This window comes from Eurosta solidaginis, chromosome 5 (assembly GCF_040869045.1).
Source record: "Eurosta solidaginis isolate ZX-2024a chromosome 5, ASM4086904v1, whole genome shotgun sequence".
NCBI classification, from domain to species: domain Eukaryota; kingdom Metazoa; phylum Arthropoda; class Insecta; order Diptera; family Tephritidae; genus Eurosta; species Eurosta solidaginis.
Window position 1 is genome coordinate 165,286,670 of NC_090323.1, and position 19,779 is coordinate 165,306,448.

Genomic DNA, 19,779 nt, shown 5'->3' on the forward strand with positions numbered 1-19,779 from the left:
CTCCACAACCGCTTATGTTGCTTGGTAGCCGACGCTATTGACTCTACTACTTGTTGTCAATAAATAACACAAAACTAAAAAAGAGCAACTGGCAAGGCTTCTGCTTTTCAAATATTTTTCAATTATTCTCTTCTGCATTTTTCTAGACACCGGCTTGTCAGTGAACCATTACTCGTTTATTTAATTTCATCTGATTTTTTCCTTTTAGCATTTATTTATCAAAAGTCATGACAGAAAAATATTGAAGAAAAATAATAACTCCAACATTTTTGCTCGCTTCATAAATAAAAATATAAAATTGTTATATATATATTTACAGCAGGGAATAATTCCAAAACAAATTTAAAACTGACCAATAAAAGAAAACACAAATCATATAACAGAAAAAATTGTAGAAGTGGAGCTTCATTGTAGCTCAATAATTTCCTCGAGGTTTAAGAGGCTTACAAACGCTATTCTCCGGTTCATCGCCCATAACGCATAGTCATTTGCAGTGCAGCATGAAGAAGACCGTACAACCTGAGGCACGTCCTTACTGCGTACAACCGCGAAAACCGAAACGTATCACTAGCTTGAAAAGCTGTGAAACTGCCAAACGGCGTACAAAATTATCTACACCAGTACGACGCAATATTGTCGATTGTCCATTTTATACGTTCAAATATAAATTCGATGATTTGCCTTTGGATCCGGCAAAAGCATTCATAGAAGAGAAGATGGGTGAGTGTTGTGCGTTATGTCTTTTATGGTATGCCACCTTCTGTTTACATTAAACTGACTGCGTTTTCTTCTGATTTTTTATTTACGCTCTTTTTTTATAGCCCACATGCAAGTCGATCAAATAGTCGGACGATGCAATCAGGAATTGAATTTTCATTTATATCAAATTGATCCAGTAAAATGGGAAATGGAGGACGAATTTGATGATGAAAGTTTACCTGAATTAAAACTGGAGGATATTGTTATGCCGGAAAAATTAGAAATGCTTAAGGATAAAAAAGATCATAAGTATTCATTTGAAGCAAATGGTGAGTGTGATTAGAAAGGTTTTCTATGTTTCTCATATAGAGGTGGTGTTTTCGTAATATTGCAACCAAGGCGAATTCAGTACCAGGTGTTGTTATTCCAATATATTCCAATAACAATAATATGTCAGTTAATCGAAATCAATTTAAATTTTCTTTTGACTTGACTTTCTTCTGCACGGCGAACTGGTTGAATTCGCTTTGCCTCCACCTGTTATGGATTCGCCCAAGGCGAATTTTTATCAGGTGGTGGCAAAGCGAATTCAATCAAAATTTAGATTTCAGACGCTATTTTATAGTTAAGCAAATAAAAAAGTGATTTTTCAAGGACAAATTGGTTGAATTCTCTTTGTCACCACCTGGTGCGGATTCGCCTTGCTTAGCTACTGCACGGCGAATTTGATTGAATTCGCTTTTCCACCACCTTGTATATATTCTCCTTGGACCTGATACAACAGGACGTCAGTTAATCGAAAGCACTGGGCACAGTTATGCGGAAAAAGCTTACTAAAATGTATGCAGATAGACGAAATTTAGGGCAAAACAACGTCTGACGGGTCTGCTAGTACATACATAAATATGATTGCAATAAAATATCAATAAATAATTTCATAGCTTAAATTTATGTTTTAGTCAAAAGCTGTAAATCAAATATATATATTCAGGTGTTATATGTGACTTGTCAAAAAATCTCTTAGGAATTGATGACAGAAAAATTACGAGCTTGTTGCGAGGACACAAATTCCATAAGCCTTGTTAGCACACGCAACAAAATATTTCCCATACATATATGGCTCATGGGTCATAAAATTTTTATTTACTGCTCTGCGCTATCTGCATTCTCATTCCCCTCTCATTTAAAACCAACAACAAATATAAACTACACACTTTCAATTTTTGGTTTTCCTTCAATGCGCATATTTTTGTTTTTTATTTGATTTTAAATAATTTATGTAGTCAAAGGCACTGAAAATGGCCGCAAATATGTGAATGCGAATTAGAGGTTTACGCCGGTCACGTAATCGGCGGCGGCGGCGTGTCCCGGTTGCTATAAATTATCTATAAATAGTCATAACTGTCGTGGCACAGCTTTAACGATTCGCATCAATGCTGGCTTATTGCAAATCGCGCCAAAGGGCGCCTTCAGTTTTTTCGGCTCATTCTAAGAGATACAATTCGGCCAACGATGCCGCCCTCGACATTATAAGCAGTCTAAGTGGATATCATTGCGTAACTCATGGGTGAAAATCGTATAATCCTTGGCGCATCTACATAATTTAAACTAACAAGGAATGTGGATAAAAGTTTTAAAATGTAGACCAAAATTTGCAGACGTTTGTGTTCGATACAATAACATCAATAGTCTTCGTTTCCGGCCTTATGATGTAAGATCTCATTATGGATGACCGCCTTCAGTTTTCAGACTAGCTTGACTATACCCTACTTTAGGGTAGTAGAACACCCGGTTATTTATTCGACTGTCTTGAGAAAGCTTTTGCTTCACCACTTTGATTGTTCTTGCAAAGGACATAGCCTAGCCTGGTTAAAAAATGTGCCTACGTATTCACATTAGTAACAGGAGCCGTCACGTGTAGTTCATATTTAAACATGGTTGATGGGCTATATCCAATGTGATTCACTCCAAGGGTCTAGTTGGGGATAGGGTCGCCAACTTTATGAAATGTCAAACCGGGAGTCTTGGGTGTTGAATGATGAAGTGTGAAAATCAAAATTAAGATTTCAGACGCTATTTTATAGTTAAGCAAATAGTGATTTTTCAAACCCAACTCATACGTGTTGAAGATATATGCAACTTAAGTTTAAGCTGATAATCATTTCAAAGGAGAATTTGAACCACTGGAACCTACTAAAGGATTTTGCATTACTGATTTCGCCATTTCAGCCAATCGGGATAACAAATTCGGCAGCTTTTTCGGGTAACTTGCTTTTTTAAAAACTTGAACACAATTTGAAAATATATTCGACATTTAGCGACATTTTATTTAAATTCATTGTTCTTTATTAATTTTTTGAAAAAATTATGCGAAGTGAGTATTATATTTATATTATAATTTTTCTTTAAGTGTTTTGTTTTAATAAATTTGTGAATTCGGTGATGCGAAATCCGTGTTAAGCTGGCACTGAAAGCGCCTGTTTTCTCAAATAACTTTTAAACGGTTAGAAAGTGTTAAATTTCGCAATTGGATTTTTATAACTGGCAGTAATACGCATCCCTTGATACCGCTTTCGACCATATCGGACCTGAAAAATAAATGGCCTAGACAGTCTTAATTGAGTAGAAAATATAGTAATGCGCCGAACGCCGCCGCCGCGCCGATTTTTTTGACATTCGGCGGCGGCGTGTGAAAAACGACGCAAATCGGCGGCGGCGGCGTATATCTCTAATGCGAATATATCGAAAGCTGCTTAAATATCTGTGAATTTTTATCTCTTCACGCACTAGCAATCGTATCTACATACAACGTATAAGTGTATTTTAATAAACTGAAATGCCTATTACGTTCACTACATATTGTGCGTAAACGTATTTATGTAAATCGATAAAAATAAAATTTACATAAAAATGTTATTTCGAATTGCCAATGGCAATGACGATGGTCCCACCAAAAAGCACTATCGTACAGACATCAGGATCAAGAGCAGCGATCATGGTAGTATGCACAAAAGTATGTTCAAAATAAATGGCAATTGGGAATTATTTAATGTTTAAATGTTGGTATTTTGCTCTTCTTTAAAGTAGTTACAGTAGTGTCGTTGAATTTAAGAAAAACTTTTATTAAAAAGTTGCACTGTGTTATTGTGAAAATATACTAAATGCTAGTCATACCTCAATTTGTAGGCTTATTCGAGTATATAAGTACATACATAAGATTTCGTATACGCCCTTCACCTTTTCGAAGTTGGTGTCCAAAACACAACAATAAAACCTGCATGTATCTTTAAAATTTAAATTCGCTATAAAGAGGTTTTATTGCAGATTCTTCCCAATTAACCCTGCGTGTTGAATATATCCGCAGTGGATATGCCAACGGCCGACCGCCATACAGAAAGCACGATGGACGAGGCAAGGCAGATGCATACGCAATTCGGAACCAAGCTGTTGTTTTTGTGGTGCGATAGACACTTCGCCACCATGTATTGTCGTTACGGTAATTCAGTTATCTCATTTATCGTTTACGCACCATGATGCGGACTAAAGGATGAAAAGTCCGTCTATGAGAAACTAGAAAATACATGCGATAACTGCCACGACGACAGGCATAGCTCCAGTGTCTTGATTGTGTGCGGTCTACCAGGTCCATATATCGACTCCGACTACTACCTTGAAATACTTAGTTGTTTCAAATCCTATTTCAACCGTTATCAAGTTCCATGTCACCCCTGTACAATTTTTTTGTTGTCACATTTTGTTATCATCATGCCAATTCGCAGCCATCAGTTTTTGAAAGTTTTGTTAAAAAAATAGTCAAATACGAAATAGCCATCAGGTAATTAATCAGGTAATTAATTTTCAATTCACTTGGGGAGATCAGGATTTTGTGCAAATGGTCTATCATCGTTGAAATTGCAAATTAGTGTTGTCTTTTTTACACAAGCCTCCGACAAATTATACGGCTTTGCATTTGCTATGTCATGGCAAATACGCAACATCAATAAGTAAGGAAGACTAAGTTCGGGTGTAACCGAACATTACATACTCAGCTGGCAAATTAGAGCTTGCAAAACTTTTAAATTACCTTCTTTTAAAAGTGAGCGGTGTCACGCCCATTGTCAAAAATTTTACTAATTTTCTATTCTGCGTCATAAGGTCAACCCACCTACCGAGATTCATCGCTCTATTTGTCGTTGGTAATGATTTATCGCACTTTTTCTGTTTTTCGAAATTTTCGATATCGAAAAAGCGGGCGTGGTTATAGTCCGATTTCGTTCATTTTAAATAGCGATCTGAGTTGACTGCCCAGGTACTTATATACAAAATTTTGTTAAGATACCTCAAAATTTACTCAAGTTATCGTGTTTTTGGACAGACGGACGGACGGACGGTCGGACGGATGAACGGACATTCTAAAATGAATTTCTTTTTTCGCCCAGATCATTTTGATATATAGAAGTCCATATCTATGCCGTTACGGGGTACCGTTATGTGAACAATATTAATATACTGTGTGAGCTCTGCTCAGCTGAGTATAAAAACCATAGTTTATTTTTTCAACATTGAATAGCAAATAAGCAACCGCCAATACATAACAAAATGTGAAAAGAAAAATTTTAAAATGAAACAAGTAAGGAAGGCTAAGTTCGGGTGTATCCGAACATTACATACTTAGCTGAGAGCTTTGGAGACAAAATAAGGGAAAATCACTATGTAGGAAAATGAACCTAGGGTAACCCTGGAATGTGTTTGTATGACATGGGTATCAAATGGAAGGAAATAAAGAGTATTTTAAAAGGGAATGGGCCATAGTTCTATAGGTGGACGCCTTTTCGATATATCGTCATAAAGGTGGACCAGGGGTGACTCTAGAATGTGTTTGTATGAGTAAAAGTATTAATGTGGGGTTTAAAAGGACGTGGCCCTTAGTTGTATATGTGAAGGCGTTTTCGAGATATCGACAAAAATGTGGACCAGGGTGACCCAGAACACCTGCCATGATTCCAAGGGCTTTTGATTTCGCCCTGCAGAACTTTTTCATTTTCTTCTACTTAATATGGTACCCATTTTACAAAGTTGTTTCTAAAGTTATAATTTGCGTCAAAAAACCAATCCAATCGCAATATTTCATCTCTTTTTCGTAGTTGGTATATATTTATGGCACTTTTTTTCATTTCAATATCGAAAAAGTTTAATACCAAGATAAAGTGAGTTCAGATAAATACGTGAACTAAGTTTAGTAAAGATGTATCGATTTTTGCTCAAGTTGTTCTGTTAACGGCCGCGCGGAAGGACAGACGGTCGACTGTGTATAAAAACTGGGCTTGAATTCAACCGATTTCATCCATTTTTACAGACAACAGTTATCGTCATAGAAGCTATGCCCTTACCAAATTACACAAGGATTGGTGAGTTTTTGTTCGACTTATGGCATTAATATTATTCTAGACAAATTAAATGAAAAAGAGCGGAGCAACGCCCATTTTGAAAGTTTCTTTTATTTTTGTATTTTGTAGCACCATATCATTACTGGAGTTTAATATTGACATAATTTACTTATATACTGTAAAGAAATTAAATTTTTTGTTAAAATTTGGCTTTTAAATTTGTTTTTTTTTTTTTAAATTGGTTGGTTTCGTTATCCGATTTTGCCAATTTTTATTTAGAACACAGTAATGGGAGTAACGTTCTTGCCAAATTCCATCATGATATCTTCAGCGACTGCCAAATTACAGCTTGCAAAACTTTTAAACTACCTTCTTTTAAAAGTGGGCGGGGCCACTCCCATTGTCCAAAATTATACAAATTTTCTATTCTGCGTGAAAAGTTCAACTCACCTACCAATTTTCATCGCTTTATGCGTCTTTGGTAATGAATTATCGCACTTTTTCGGGTTTTCGAAATTTTCGATATCGAAAAAGTGGGCGTGGTTATAGTCCGATATCGTTCATTTTAAATAGCGATCTGAGATGAGTGCCCAGGAACCTACGTACCAAATTTTCTTCAAGATACCTCAAAATTTACCCAAGATATCGTGTTAACGGACAGACGGACGGACGGACGGACGGACGGACGGACGGACGGAAGGACATGGCTAAATGAATTTCTTTTTTCGCCCAGATCATATATATGATATATAGAAGTTTATATCTATCTCGATTTGTTTATGCCGTTACGGGGTACCGTTATGCGATCAAAATTAATATAATCTGTGAGCTCTGCTCAGCTGAGTATAAAAAGTTATTCACTATCCGTTGCTTATATTTGCCAATGCAACGTTTCCAATATCAAATGCACAAAACTCTGAACTGCTTTACTATCTCAAATCGGCTTATTTGGGTTTCATACCGTTTTTAAAAAACTTCATTATTCGTTTACCACCTAATTTTATGGCCACTACTGTAAAAACTGTCAAATTGTGGTAGGCGTTTTAGTTTGAATTACTGCCGCAAACCATTAAGGGTGTACGCTTTATAATCTTCCCCTTCGTTAAAAAGGAACAAAAATCGAAAGCAAAAAGTTGAATCTGCCTTATATATTTTTTTAAGTGAAAGTTCGTAAGCTATTGCTTATCTTGCATGTTTTGAATGCCCAACTGTAAAGCTTGCACACTTTCATACACACAAGATATCCTGTCACTTCAATTTTAATGACCTTAAGTGAGTACTAAAGCACAGTGATGACTGTGAGTATATCTCGTGGTACTTATGGAAAATTTTCTACTGTGCATATCTGAAAAAGTTCAACATTGTGATAGTCTTGCATGTATGATATTTAAATGCAGCGCTACAATTTTACGACCGTGACCAAGATACTCACAGATTATATTAACTTTGTTCGCATAACGGTAATCCGTAACGGCTTAAACTAATCGAGATAGATATAGACTTCTATATATCAAAATTATCTGGGCGAAGAAAGAAATTTATTTAGCCATGTCCGGCCGTCCGTCCGTCCGTCCGTAAACACGATAACTTGAGTAAATTTTGAGGTATATTGATGAAAATTGGTATGTAGGTTCCTGGGCACTCATCTCAGACCGCTATTTAAAATGAACGAAATCCGATAACCACGCCTCTTTTCCGATATCGAAAATTTCGAAAAACACAAGAAGTGCGATAATTCATTACCAAAGACAGATAAAGCGATGAATATTGGTAGGTGGGTTGACCTTATGACGTAGAATAGAAAATTAGTAAAATTTTGGACAACGGGCGTGGCACCGCCTACTTTTGAAATAAAGTAATTTGAAAGTTTTGCAAGCCGTAATTTGGCAGTCATTGAAGATATCATGATGAAATTTGACAAGAGCATTACCCTATTCCTGTATGTGTGCTAAATAAAAATTAGCAAAATGGGATGACGAACACGTCCACTTTAGAGAAAAAATGTGTTTAAGTCAAATTATAAAAAAAAAATTTTATATCTTTTCAGTATATTAGTAAATTTTGTCAACATTCAACTCCTGTAATGATATGATGCAACAAAATACAAAAATAAAAGAAACTTTCAAAATGGGCGTGCCTCCGCCCTTTTTCATTTAATTTGTCTAGAATACTTTTAATGCCATAATTCGAACAAAAATTATCCAATCCTTGTGAAATTTGGTAGGGCATAGATTCTATGACGAGAACTGTTTTCTGCGAAAATGGGCGAAATCGGTTGAAGCCACGCCCATTTTTTATACACAGTCGACCGTCTGATAACTTCAGCAAAAATTGATATAACTTTAGAAAAACCTGTTCGTGGTATTACATATATAAATAAATTAGCGGTACCCGAAAGATGATGCTCTGGGTCACCCTGGTCCACATTTTGGTCGATATTTCCAAACGCCTTCAATTATACATCTAAGGGCCACTCACTTTTAAAACCCTCATTTATACCTTTAATTTGATACCTATATCGTACAAACACGTTATACAGTCACCCCTGGTCCACCTTTATGGCTATAACTCGAAAAGGCGTCCACCTATAGAACTAAGACCCACTCCCTTTTAATTTACTCATTACCACCTTTCATTTAATTCCCGCATCGTACAAACACAGTCTAGAGTCACCCCTGATCCACCTTTATGGCGATATCCGAAAAGGCGTCGACCTATAGAACTAAGGCCCACTACCTTTTAAAACTCATTAACGCCTTTCATTTGATTCCTATATCGTACAAGTACATTCTAGAGTCGCCCCTGGTTCACCTTTATGGCGATATGCCGAAATGGCGTCCACCTATAGAACTATGGCCCGCTCCCTTTTAAAATACTCATTAGCATCTTTCTTTTGATTCCCATATCGTACAAACACATTCTATAGTCACCCCTGGTCCACCTTTATGGCGATATATCGCAAAGGCGTCTACCTATAGAACTAAGGCCCACTCCCTTTTAAAATACTCATTAGCACCTTTCATTTGATTCCCATATCGTACAAACACATTCTAGAGTCACCCCTGGTCCACCTTTATGGCGATATCTCGAAAAGGCGTCGACCTATAGAACTAAGGCCCACTACTTTTAAAATAATCATTAACGCCTTTCATTTGATTCCTATATCGTACCAGCACATTTTAGAGTCGACCCTGGTCCACCTTTATGGCGATATCCCGAAATGGCGTCCACCTATAGAACTATGGCCCACTCCCTTGTAAAATACTCTTTAATAATTTCCATTTGATATACATGTCATACAAACACATTTCAGGGTTACCCTGGGTTCATTTTCCTACGTAGTGATTTTCCCTTATTTTGTCTCCAAAGCTCTCAGCTGAGTCCGTAATGCTCGGTTACACACCAACTTAGCCTTCCTTACTTGTTTTTATACCTTTCATGAAAATGAAATGGTATATTAATTTCGTCACGAAACCGAAAATTGTAAGTCCTTAAAGGAAAATAGATAGACGCACCATTAAGTATACCGAAATAATCAGGTTGAAGAGCTGAGTTGTTTTAGCCATGTCCGTCTGTCCGTCTGTCTGTTTGTATGCAAACTAGTCCCTCAATTTTTGAGATATCTTGATAAAATTTGGTGAGCAGGTGTATTTGGGTGTCCGATTAGACATTTGTCGGAACCGACCGGATCGGACCACTATAGCATATATCCTCCATACGACCGATTTTTCAGAAAAACAGGATTTTTGTAATATCTTACCCAATTTAACAGATTGAAGCTTCAAACTTCACCATATACTTTCGTATATTGAACATATTGTTGCCTGAAAAAATTTATGAGATCGGTCGTATATATAGTATATATCCCCCACAACCGATTGTTCAGATAAGGAACTTTTCGTAATTACTGCCCTATTTTAAGAGCTAGAGGCTTCAAATTTCAGCGAATGCTTACGTATATAGCATATATTGTTGTCTGAAAAAATCATAAAGATCGGTGGTATATATAGTATATATATGGTGGTATATATAGTATATATATATAGTATATATATATATATATTTTCGCAAATTTTAGCCCCATTTTAATAGCTAGAAGCTTCAAATTTCACCGAATATTTACTTATATAGCATATATTGTTGTCTGAAAAAATCATAGAGATCGGTTGTATATATAGTATATATCTCATACAACCGATTGTTCAGATAAGAAACTTTTCGCAATTTCTACCCCATTTTAACAGCTATAAGCTTCAAATTTCACCGATTGCTTACGTATATAGCATATATTGTTGTCTGAGAAAATCATAGAGATCGGTTGTATATATAGTATATATCTCATACAACCGATTGTTCAGATAAGAAACTTTTCGCAATTTCTACCCCATTTTAACAGCTATAAGCTTCAAATTTCACTGATTGCTTACGTATATAGCATATATTTTTGTCTGAAAAAATCATAGAGATCGGTTCTATATATAGTATATATCTCATACAACCGATTGTTCAGATGAGAAACTTTTCGCAATTTCTACCCCATTTTAACAGCTAGAAGCTTCAAATTTCACCAACTGCTTACGTGTATAGCATATATTGATGTCTGAAAAAATCATTGAGATCGGTGATATACATAGTATATATCTCATACAACCGATTGTTCAGATAAGAAACTTTGCGCAATTTCTGCCCCGTTTTAACAGTTAGAAGCTTCAAATTTCACAAAATGCTTTCGTATATAGCATATATTGTTGTCTGAAAAAATCATAGAGATCGGTGGTATATATATTATATACTTCATATAAACTGTCATATTGACCCCTTTTTTACGGCTAGAAGCTTCAAGATTCATCAAATTTCATCAAATAGTTACGATTACGTCATATATTTTTGAAATACGTGATTCGTAGCCATAGTTTTTACATGCAGACCACAAAAAACGTGAAGCTTTGCATCCTCACACAGATTACCTACCTATTTTTTATTTTATATTTATCTTAAAAATCGTTTAGATATGTTCAAATTTCACCAAATGCTTACGTGTATAGCATGTATTGTTGTCTGAGAAAATCATAGATACCGGTGGTATATATAGTATATATCCCATACAACCGATTGTTCAGATAAGAAACTTTGCGCAATTTCTTCCCCATTTTAACAGTTATAAGCTTCAAATTTCACCGATTGCTTACGTATATAGTATGTATTGTTGTGTCAAAAAATCATAGAGATCGGTGATATATATAATATATATATGATGGTATATATAGTATATATATATAGTATATATATATTTTTTTTACGATTTCGGCCCCATTTTAACAGCTAGAAGCTTCAAATTTCACCAACTGCTTACGTGTATAGCATATATTGATGTCTGAAAAATTCATTGAGATCGGTGGTACACATAGTATATATCTCATACAACCGATTTTTCAGATAAGAAACTTTGCGCAATTTCTGCCCCATTTTAACAGTTAGAAGCTTCAAATTTCACAAAATGCTTACGTATATAGCATATATTGTTGTCTGAAAAAATCATAGAGATCGGTCTTATATATATTATATACTTCATATAAACTGTCATTTTTACCCCTTTTTTACGGCTAGAATCTTCAAAATTCATCAAATTTCATCAAATAGTTACGTTTTCGTCATATATTTTTGAAATACGTGATTCGTAGTCATAGTTTTTACACGCAGACCACAAAAAACCTGAAACTTTGCATCCTCACACATATATTTATCTTAAAAATCGTTAAGGTATGTAGATCTGTTCACTATATATTTCTTATCTTATACATCCGATTATTCGGAGATTACGAACGGGATAAGATTATTGTTCAGCCCCATTCATGAAAGGTATAAGTCTTCGGCACAACCGAAGACAGTCCCGTTCTTACTTGTTTTTTTTTAATATCAAGCTCAATAAAAAAATGCAGAAGTTTCGTTTTATAATTTCGTTACATTTGTATGTTTATGCATAATCAATCATATTATATTTGCTAATCAATTTTTCCTCTTTTTCAGCTTGCCAGCAATTTCCATGGATTACTAAATGTTGGAAAAATAGTAAGTTTTTTATGTTGCTAAAGCAAACTTTGCCGATTTATACTCCATCAGTCCTCTATATTATCCTCTATGGTATAATTACACAGACCGACAAATTTTATATCCAAAAAACTTCCTAAGATCGTTCGTAGGTTGAATCTAAATTCGGTGCCAGAATTTTTAAATTGGTTTTTGTGATATTTGTACCTGAAAGTGCTAAAAACACGTGTTTCTACCCTATTCACTACGCTTTTTGTCACGAAAATTAATTTTTATTGAATAGCAGGAAATAAAAATTGAAAGTGAAATTATTTTGCTTGAAAATGTTGTTTTGTTTTTTCAGAATACTTCCTTTATGATTTGAGCTGTTGCTTTCTAAACTGTATTAGGTCTGTGATATTTTTTATATGATTTTATTTAGCTTGTGGAGCGACCGGACGGCCGGCCAGCCGTTGTTAACGAATTTTGTAATTCAAATTTAATTAACTTCCCGATAAGCTACAAGCTTGAAACTTGGAATATATCTAGTTCAGAACCAGATGACAATGCAATTATAAGAAAAAACTCCAATAGGTTGCGCATGGATGGGAATATTTCAAAAAATCGTATTTGTGGTTCGATTTGGTTCATATTTGGAACACATAATACATACAAGAATAGAAAGCGACCTGTGAAAAAATCGCCTCTAGGTGGCGCAAGGATCGAGATATTCAAAACAATACTTACAAAATCAAAATTTTATGTAAACGGTTTTATTGAAAACAATACTTATGTACATTAAATAATAATAATACTAAAAGCTAGAAAATTATTAGGTAGGCCCTAGGTACTAGTCATCGCACTCCTCATCAATCTAGGGCGTTGATCAGACAATTAAATAAAAGCGTTGGACGCGTCAAATTTCTATTGATAGTCATAAGTAAGACCAACTGAACCTTAGTCGAGTTATGGTACGCCTCACATATATGCCATTTGCTGCTTCTAGATCAGACAGCTTTATCACTCCTAATACCTGGAGTCATAGCCTAGCAAGTGCAGTGCACGAGCACAACCCGACTTCCTACATCTACCATCACTAGCCAAGCGTAATTTAAAAGCGTGTGACACCATGGGGCAGTGTCCTCTCTTTTATTAAATGACAGGAGCATCTTTGTTTGTCTAAGATTGTAATACCTACACATAATCTTCAACACTTTACAGCCCCGCGCTTGGACCCACGCCGTTTCCGCTTGGTCGATGATAGAGTTACGATGTTTTTTTATGTTTTGTGATATCCTTTTTTAAAATTATAAATTAAATCACACCTCATCTTAAGTCAGAACACTTATGTCCATAACTCCACATTTCCTTATAAGTATTATAATGCATTTTTTAGGCGTTTCATTGCGATACTAACAGATACTAAAGTAATAACGCGACATTTTGATTCCTCTTCGCCCTAACCCAACGTGCCTCGCACTCAGAAAAGGTTGTTGCGTCTTTTCTTTTTCATTTAAAAATAATTCGTTTTCTTGTTCCAAGGGAAAAGCGCCCTTTTACAAATTCTTTTTTACTTTTTCAGTGGAGCCCAGCGAAGAAGAGGTCTATCGTGTTACCAGCGAACTCCTCAAAATTTATTGCGCCCGACGTGTACGCATATTTTATCCAGACATGCGAACCAAAAGTCAACTTTTTACAAATGAATTGAAAAAAATGCATGGCAGTCCATCGGACGTTATAGGCAAGTACATACATACATAAATTACTAATATCAACAATAAATTCTACTTACTTATTTGTTCAAATAACTAACTATATTCTACAGGTGGCCTACACACACAAACAGCAAAGAATTTACGTCTTGCAGCATTACAGCGCCCGCGCAGAACGTTCATATTCACGCCAGGCGATCATTATGCGTTGCGTACGCCTGAAGGTATGCAACAAAAAAATGCCAATACAAAGAATCAACAATTTATTTAAAAACAAGTTGCACTATGCAGTAAAGTAAAGGGAAAAACAAAGATGACCAGAAAACATGAAGAATAGATAAACAAGACATTGCACTGTCTTTTTTCTTTTCATTTGCAATAGCAAACTCAAGCTAAGACTTTTATACTTCTGCATTTTTTATGCAGAACTTTTTCACCTGCTGCTGCTGCTGCAAATAGCTCCAACTACTTCCTCTGCGGCAAAAAAAAAAAAACTATAAAAATATTTAGTTTTGATCTCTTTTAATTTCTTAAACTAAGATTTTCTACTTATATACAATAACAATTTTTCTTGAATGTTGCACGCACACTGCAGAATGCCGTAACGAGCTAATACGCATGGGTAAAGTTATAGACAAATTAATAGAGCCAACATTGCGACGTGCCAGAGAGAACTTAAAACGTCAGGCTGAAGGTGATGCTAAAAATGCAAAGGTAACTACAACTGCAACTATGTCATATCAAGCAACAACAGCAACATCGCAGGCAGGCACAATACCAAAGAAGAAAATGTCCAGTACAATTGAACGCGGAGCTGGAGATGCATGTAGCGAGCGTAAGACGAAGAGTGCTGTGAAAAAGGTTAGTGTAAGGTGATGGTGTACAAATATTTGAGAGGAGCAAAATAGCTTAAGCAGAAAGTAAAACTAAGAAAATAAGCGAAAAACAACAGCAATGGTGCCAGATGTTTTTTTAAAGTGCTGAGGTGTTATAAATTGTTAGGCATACCAAGACGAATGAAGAAAGTAAAAGATAGGAAAAAAGCAGCATCGCTGCGAATTAAGACCTTAGTTTTAGTTTCTTGGAAGTTTTAGTTTGCTTGTATAACAAAAATAGCAATTCAGAACAAAAATATAAACCTTAAAACAATGTATTTTTACCTGCATGCCATCGCTCTCACGAAAAGCTTTTTTAGCAAAAAATCCATGGTTTTGTAATCTGGAGCAAAAGAAAATCTGCTTTCATGGCTGAAATGCAAATTGTTCAGAGAAGCTTTTCATGATACAAATGGGCTTTATAGGATTTCTGCATATGACGTTGTTGTTGTTGTTTTTGTAGCGGTAAGAACACTCCCCGAAGGCCCTTGGGAGTGTTATTGATGTTGATAGTCCTTCGTCGGATGCAGATCCGGTACGTTCCGGTAACAAGCACCATTAAGGTACTATCCCGACCATCGCGAGAACGATTTTATATGACGACATGAGATCTTCTAGGCCATTCCGCCCTCCCACCTCCTAGATCCATGAGGAGCTTGGGGACGCCAAAGTCTCGGCTGTTAAAGAAACAGAAATAGAACATAGAATTCCGTTGAGCTAACGAGCCCGAAAGTATTTGAAATAATTCCGTTTAGTTCCAATAGTTTCAAAACAAATCCGAATGATTTCGAAACAGTTCCATAAAGAGTTTAAATATTTCCGAAATGGATCTTAGCTATGCCCTGAGGAACATATCTTGATAAAATCTCAAAATGACCTTCAGCTAATCGAAAACTATGCTGTAAGCAATTCGAGACAATAACGAAATAGTCCCAAACTGGTCCGAAGTATTTCCGAAATAGCCCTTAAACTACACAAAAAAAAAATTCAAAATCATATTGAAATAACCCGAATATCACTCTTAAGAAAGCTCCGAATTAATGCTGAGGTATTCGTTGAAACAGGTGGTGTTAGGAGAATGTGTTTTAGAACATTACGCAATTTTTTCGGGAATGATACACAAAGAAATTCCTAAACAGTGTAAACCAGTTTCGAGATACCATTTCAAAAAACTCCGAAAATATAACTGGAAAAATCCCAAAAATGTTTTCAGATAGTCTCGAAATAATTAAGAAGACAATGCCGAAACCACACGCGGATAGTGCCATCATGTCAAAGATTATTGAATAAGTAACAAAATGGTTTCAAAAAAAATTTCGAAATATTTCCTAAGTTATCCCGAAATAGTACCGACAAGACTCCAAAACTACTTTCGCTTTGATCTATATGACATTATTGATTTATGTCAAGCAGACTTATACTAATATCAAGAACTGCTGCCTATATATGGCCTATAAGGAAAAGAGTAATTAGTCCCCATGCGGGAGTGGAACCCCTGGAGATAGATCTTTCCAGACTACTTAATATTTGTGTGTCTCATTTTGTTTTTAGCAGCATTGAACTTTCGCCGTATATGTGTCAGAAAGACGATTAAAACACAATTAAAAAAGTAATTGTTCCCTGGCGGGCGTTGGACCCTGCTTTTTCAAAAACATTTAGCCCATAGATCATTTCACACTATTGGCTATCTGCCTGCTGAATTTCATAGAATCGTTATTGAGACACAAATCTATCTATATATCCAAACTTTTAGATCCATAAACTTTGGCTTCCATGCCTTGTAAAATGTTCCACACTCCCCTCCCTTTTCCCGCTTGAAAGATTGGCTTTTCACTCTCACTCCGAATCTTGCTGTTAAGCCAGCTGAACAATGCAAGCAAAGTATTTCAAAACTTTCATAGAATCAGATTAAAAGTCCTAAGATTGCTCCGCACTTTTTCTCACTCATGCACTCATAACTCAGTTTTTTCTTAGAAACCTTTTTTCTTTTTTGATAAGCTCTTCATAATTGTACACTTATTTTATTTCTCTAATTTTTAACTTTTTTGCTTTTTTCTTTTAACGTGCCAACATAGTCGAAGAAGAATCCTTGCAATCGGCGCGATGCCTTACTGCGTCCTAAAGATTTCCCCACCTTCGAGGAATACATGAAATGCATGAAACGCTTCGAGCGCGAGTAAGTACAAACTCAAATAACATTTTACTAAAGACAAAAAAAAAATGGGCAGAGAACCTCAAAAGCGAAAATATATTGTACAAATGTATGTTCATGCAAAAACGCCACAAAATATTTATGTGCGGTGAAGTTAAGAAAAGAGTAAAAGTAGAGTAAAACAAGTAAAGGTGTCTAAGTTCGGGTGTAACCGAACATTGTATATTCAGCGCGAGCTTCAAATGTGCATTTCATTTCAGACAAATTACTTTTATACATAACACGTGGCACCGCCCGTTAAAAAAAAAAAATTTTGTGTTCAAAGTTAATGTTATAATTCAATTTAGAAAGTAAAATCCTATTAACACAAAGCTCTTTTTCGCTAAGATATAGCTTATTGTTTTCGTCTACGACCCGTTTAAAAATCTTGTATAAAAAAGTGTGCGTGGTATTTAACCTATCTCGTCCATTTTTTCTAGAAATATTTCCTGTTATAGGGAAAATTTGTGTACCCAATTTTATTACGATCCGTTAATTTTTCTTCGAGTTATGGCTCCCGAAACATAAAAAATTGCTTAGTCATAAAAGGGGCGGTGCCACACCCATTTTTTTAAATTTGAAGTTTTTCCTATTTATTGTTATAAATCCACTTGTGAAATGAAATACCATTGACACAAAGCTCTTTTTTGCAAAGATATAGGTTATTTTATTCGTCCACGACCCTTTTAAAAATCTTTTATATAAAAGTGGGCGTGGTACTTAACCGATTTCGTTAATTTTTCTTCAAAGCATTTCTTATAGTTAGGGCAACCTATCTGCCGAATTTATTTATTTAAGTTCAGTCTACAGAAATTAATTCTTACAGACTAGATATAGTACGCAGTTAATCAATTAAAAATAGTGTATAATTTTAATTTAAATATACTTATACTATCATTAAACTCAATAACGCTTGCATAGGTATTGCATAATCTAACGCTCCTAGCAATCGGCTCGTTCATGGCGTAATTAGTAGAGTGGAATGTGTCTACCAATAAGCGATTATTTCTTAAGTTACGAGGCGGGTCATATAAATTGACCAAATTAGATAAGTCGTCACAGTGTATGTTATTATTAATGACATTATAAATAAAAAGCATTGAGAAGTATATTCTTCTATCATATAGGGACTGCAAGCCCATTAGTTTCCGTCTACCAATATAAGAAGGAAGATTACCTTGCCACGGTAACTTACTTAGAGCAAATTTCGTGAAAACTTTTTGAACTCTTTCGATTTTGTTTGAGTGGGTTTCATAGTATGGGCACCATATTAGAGAACAATACTCTAGTCTGCTTCGGACAAGAGATATGTAAAGAGCTTTTAAAGTGCAAGGATCTCTGAAATCCATTGAATTTCTTCTTATGAACCCTATAATAGAAAAAGCTTTTGATACTATTAAGTCAATGTGTTGAGAAAATGTTAGTTTTGAGTCGAAAATAACACCCAAATTTTCATTTTGGTACTTCTAACTAGAGCACAATTGTCTATATTGTAACTAAATATTATGTTGTTAGACTTCCTAGAGAAGGTGACAATACAGCATTTATTGATGTTCAGTTTGAGACAATTCAAAGTGCACCACTGATTCAGTGAATTGAGATCAACTTGTAACTTATGACTATCACTTGCATCACGAACGGTACAAAAAAGTTTGACGTCATCCGCGAACATTAGGCACTTAGCGAATTTAAAGCAATTCGGTAGGTCGTTAATAAATAAAAGAAATAGCAGTGGTCCGCAGTGAGTACCCTGAGGTATACCTGACCACGCGTCGATAAATAGTCTTGAGGTTGAATTCCCTATCTTAATAAATAGTTTCCTGTTTGACAGAAAACTAGCGAAGAAATTAATGAGAATGTCACTAACTCCGTAACTTCTGCAAAAGTATGGTATGACATATGTACCTTATCGAAGGCTTTGGAGAAGTCTGGTGAAGATATCTCAATATTTACTCAAGTTATCGTGCTAACGGTCGGACGGACATGGCTCAATCAATTTTTTTTCGATATGATGATTTTGATATATGGAAGTCTATATCTATCTTGATTCCTTTATACCTGTACAACCAACCGTTATCCAATCAAAGTTAATATACTCTGTGTGCAAAGCGCCTAGGGTAACCCTGGAATGTGTTTGTATAACATGTGTATCAAATGGAAAGTATTAAAGAATATTTTAAGAGGGAGTGGGCCTTAGTTCTATAGGTGGACGCCTTTTCGAGATATCGCCATAAAGGTGGACCAGGGGTGACTCTAGAATTTTTTTGTACGATATGGGTATCATATTAAAGGTATTAATGAGGGTTTTAAAAGGGAGTGGTGGTAGTTGTATATGTGAAGGCGTTTTCGAGATATCGACCAAAATGTGGACCAGGGTGACCCAGAACTTCATATGTCGTTTACCGCTAATTTATTTATATATGTAATACCACGAACAGTTATCCTTCCAAGATTCCAAGGGCTTTTGATTTCGCCCTGCAAAACTTTTTCATTTTCTTCTACTTAATATGGTAGGTGTCACACCCATTTTACAAAGTTTTTTTCTAAAGTTATATTTTGCGTCAATAGACCAATCCAATTACCATGTTTCATCCCTTTTTTCGTATTTGTTATATAATTATTTCATTTTTCGTAATTTTCGATATCGAAAAAGTGGGCGTCATCATAGCCGGATTTCAACAATTTTTTACACCAATATAAAGTGAGTTCAGATAAGTACGTGAACTGAGTTTAGTAAAGATATATCGATTTTTGCTCAAGTTATCGTGTTAACGGCCGAGCGGAAGGACAGACGGTCGACTGTGTATAAAAACTGGGCGTGGCTTCAACCGATTTCGCCCTTTTTCACAGAAAACAGTTATCGTCCTAGAATCTAAGCCTCTACCAAA

General features: G+C 35.5%; 1 protein-coding gene across 1 annotated transcript in view; it reads left to right on the top strand.

The window, feature by feature from the left end:
* Positions 1-500: 500 nt before the first annotated feature.
* Dnah3 (dynein heavy chain 3, axonemal) overlaps positions 501-19,779 on the top strand; it is a 457,577-nt gene continuing 438,298 nt past the window's right edge. The window contains exons 1-7 of the mRNA XM_067756774.1: positions 501-720; positions 822-1,028; positions 12,114-12,155; positions 13,696-13,854; positions 13,939-14,049; positions 14,421-14,686; positions 16,776-16,876. Of these exons, the coding sequence (XP_067612875.1) occupies positions 501-720; positions 822-1,028; positions 12,114-12,155; positions 13,696-13,854; positions 13,939-14,049; positions 14,421-14,686; positions 16,776-16,876 (1,106 nt within the window). The remainder of the gene's footprint in view (positions 721-821; positions 1,029-12,113; positions 12,156-13,695; positions 13,855-13,938; positions 14,050-14,420; positions 14,687-16,775; positions 16,877-19,779) is intronic.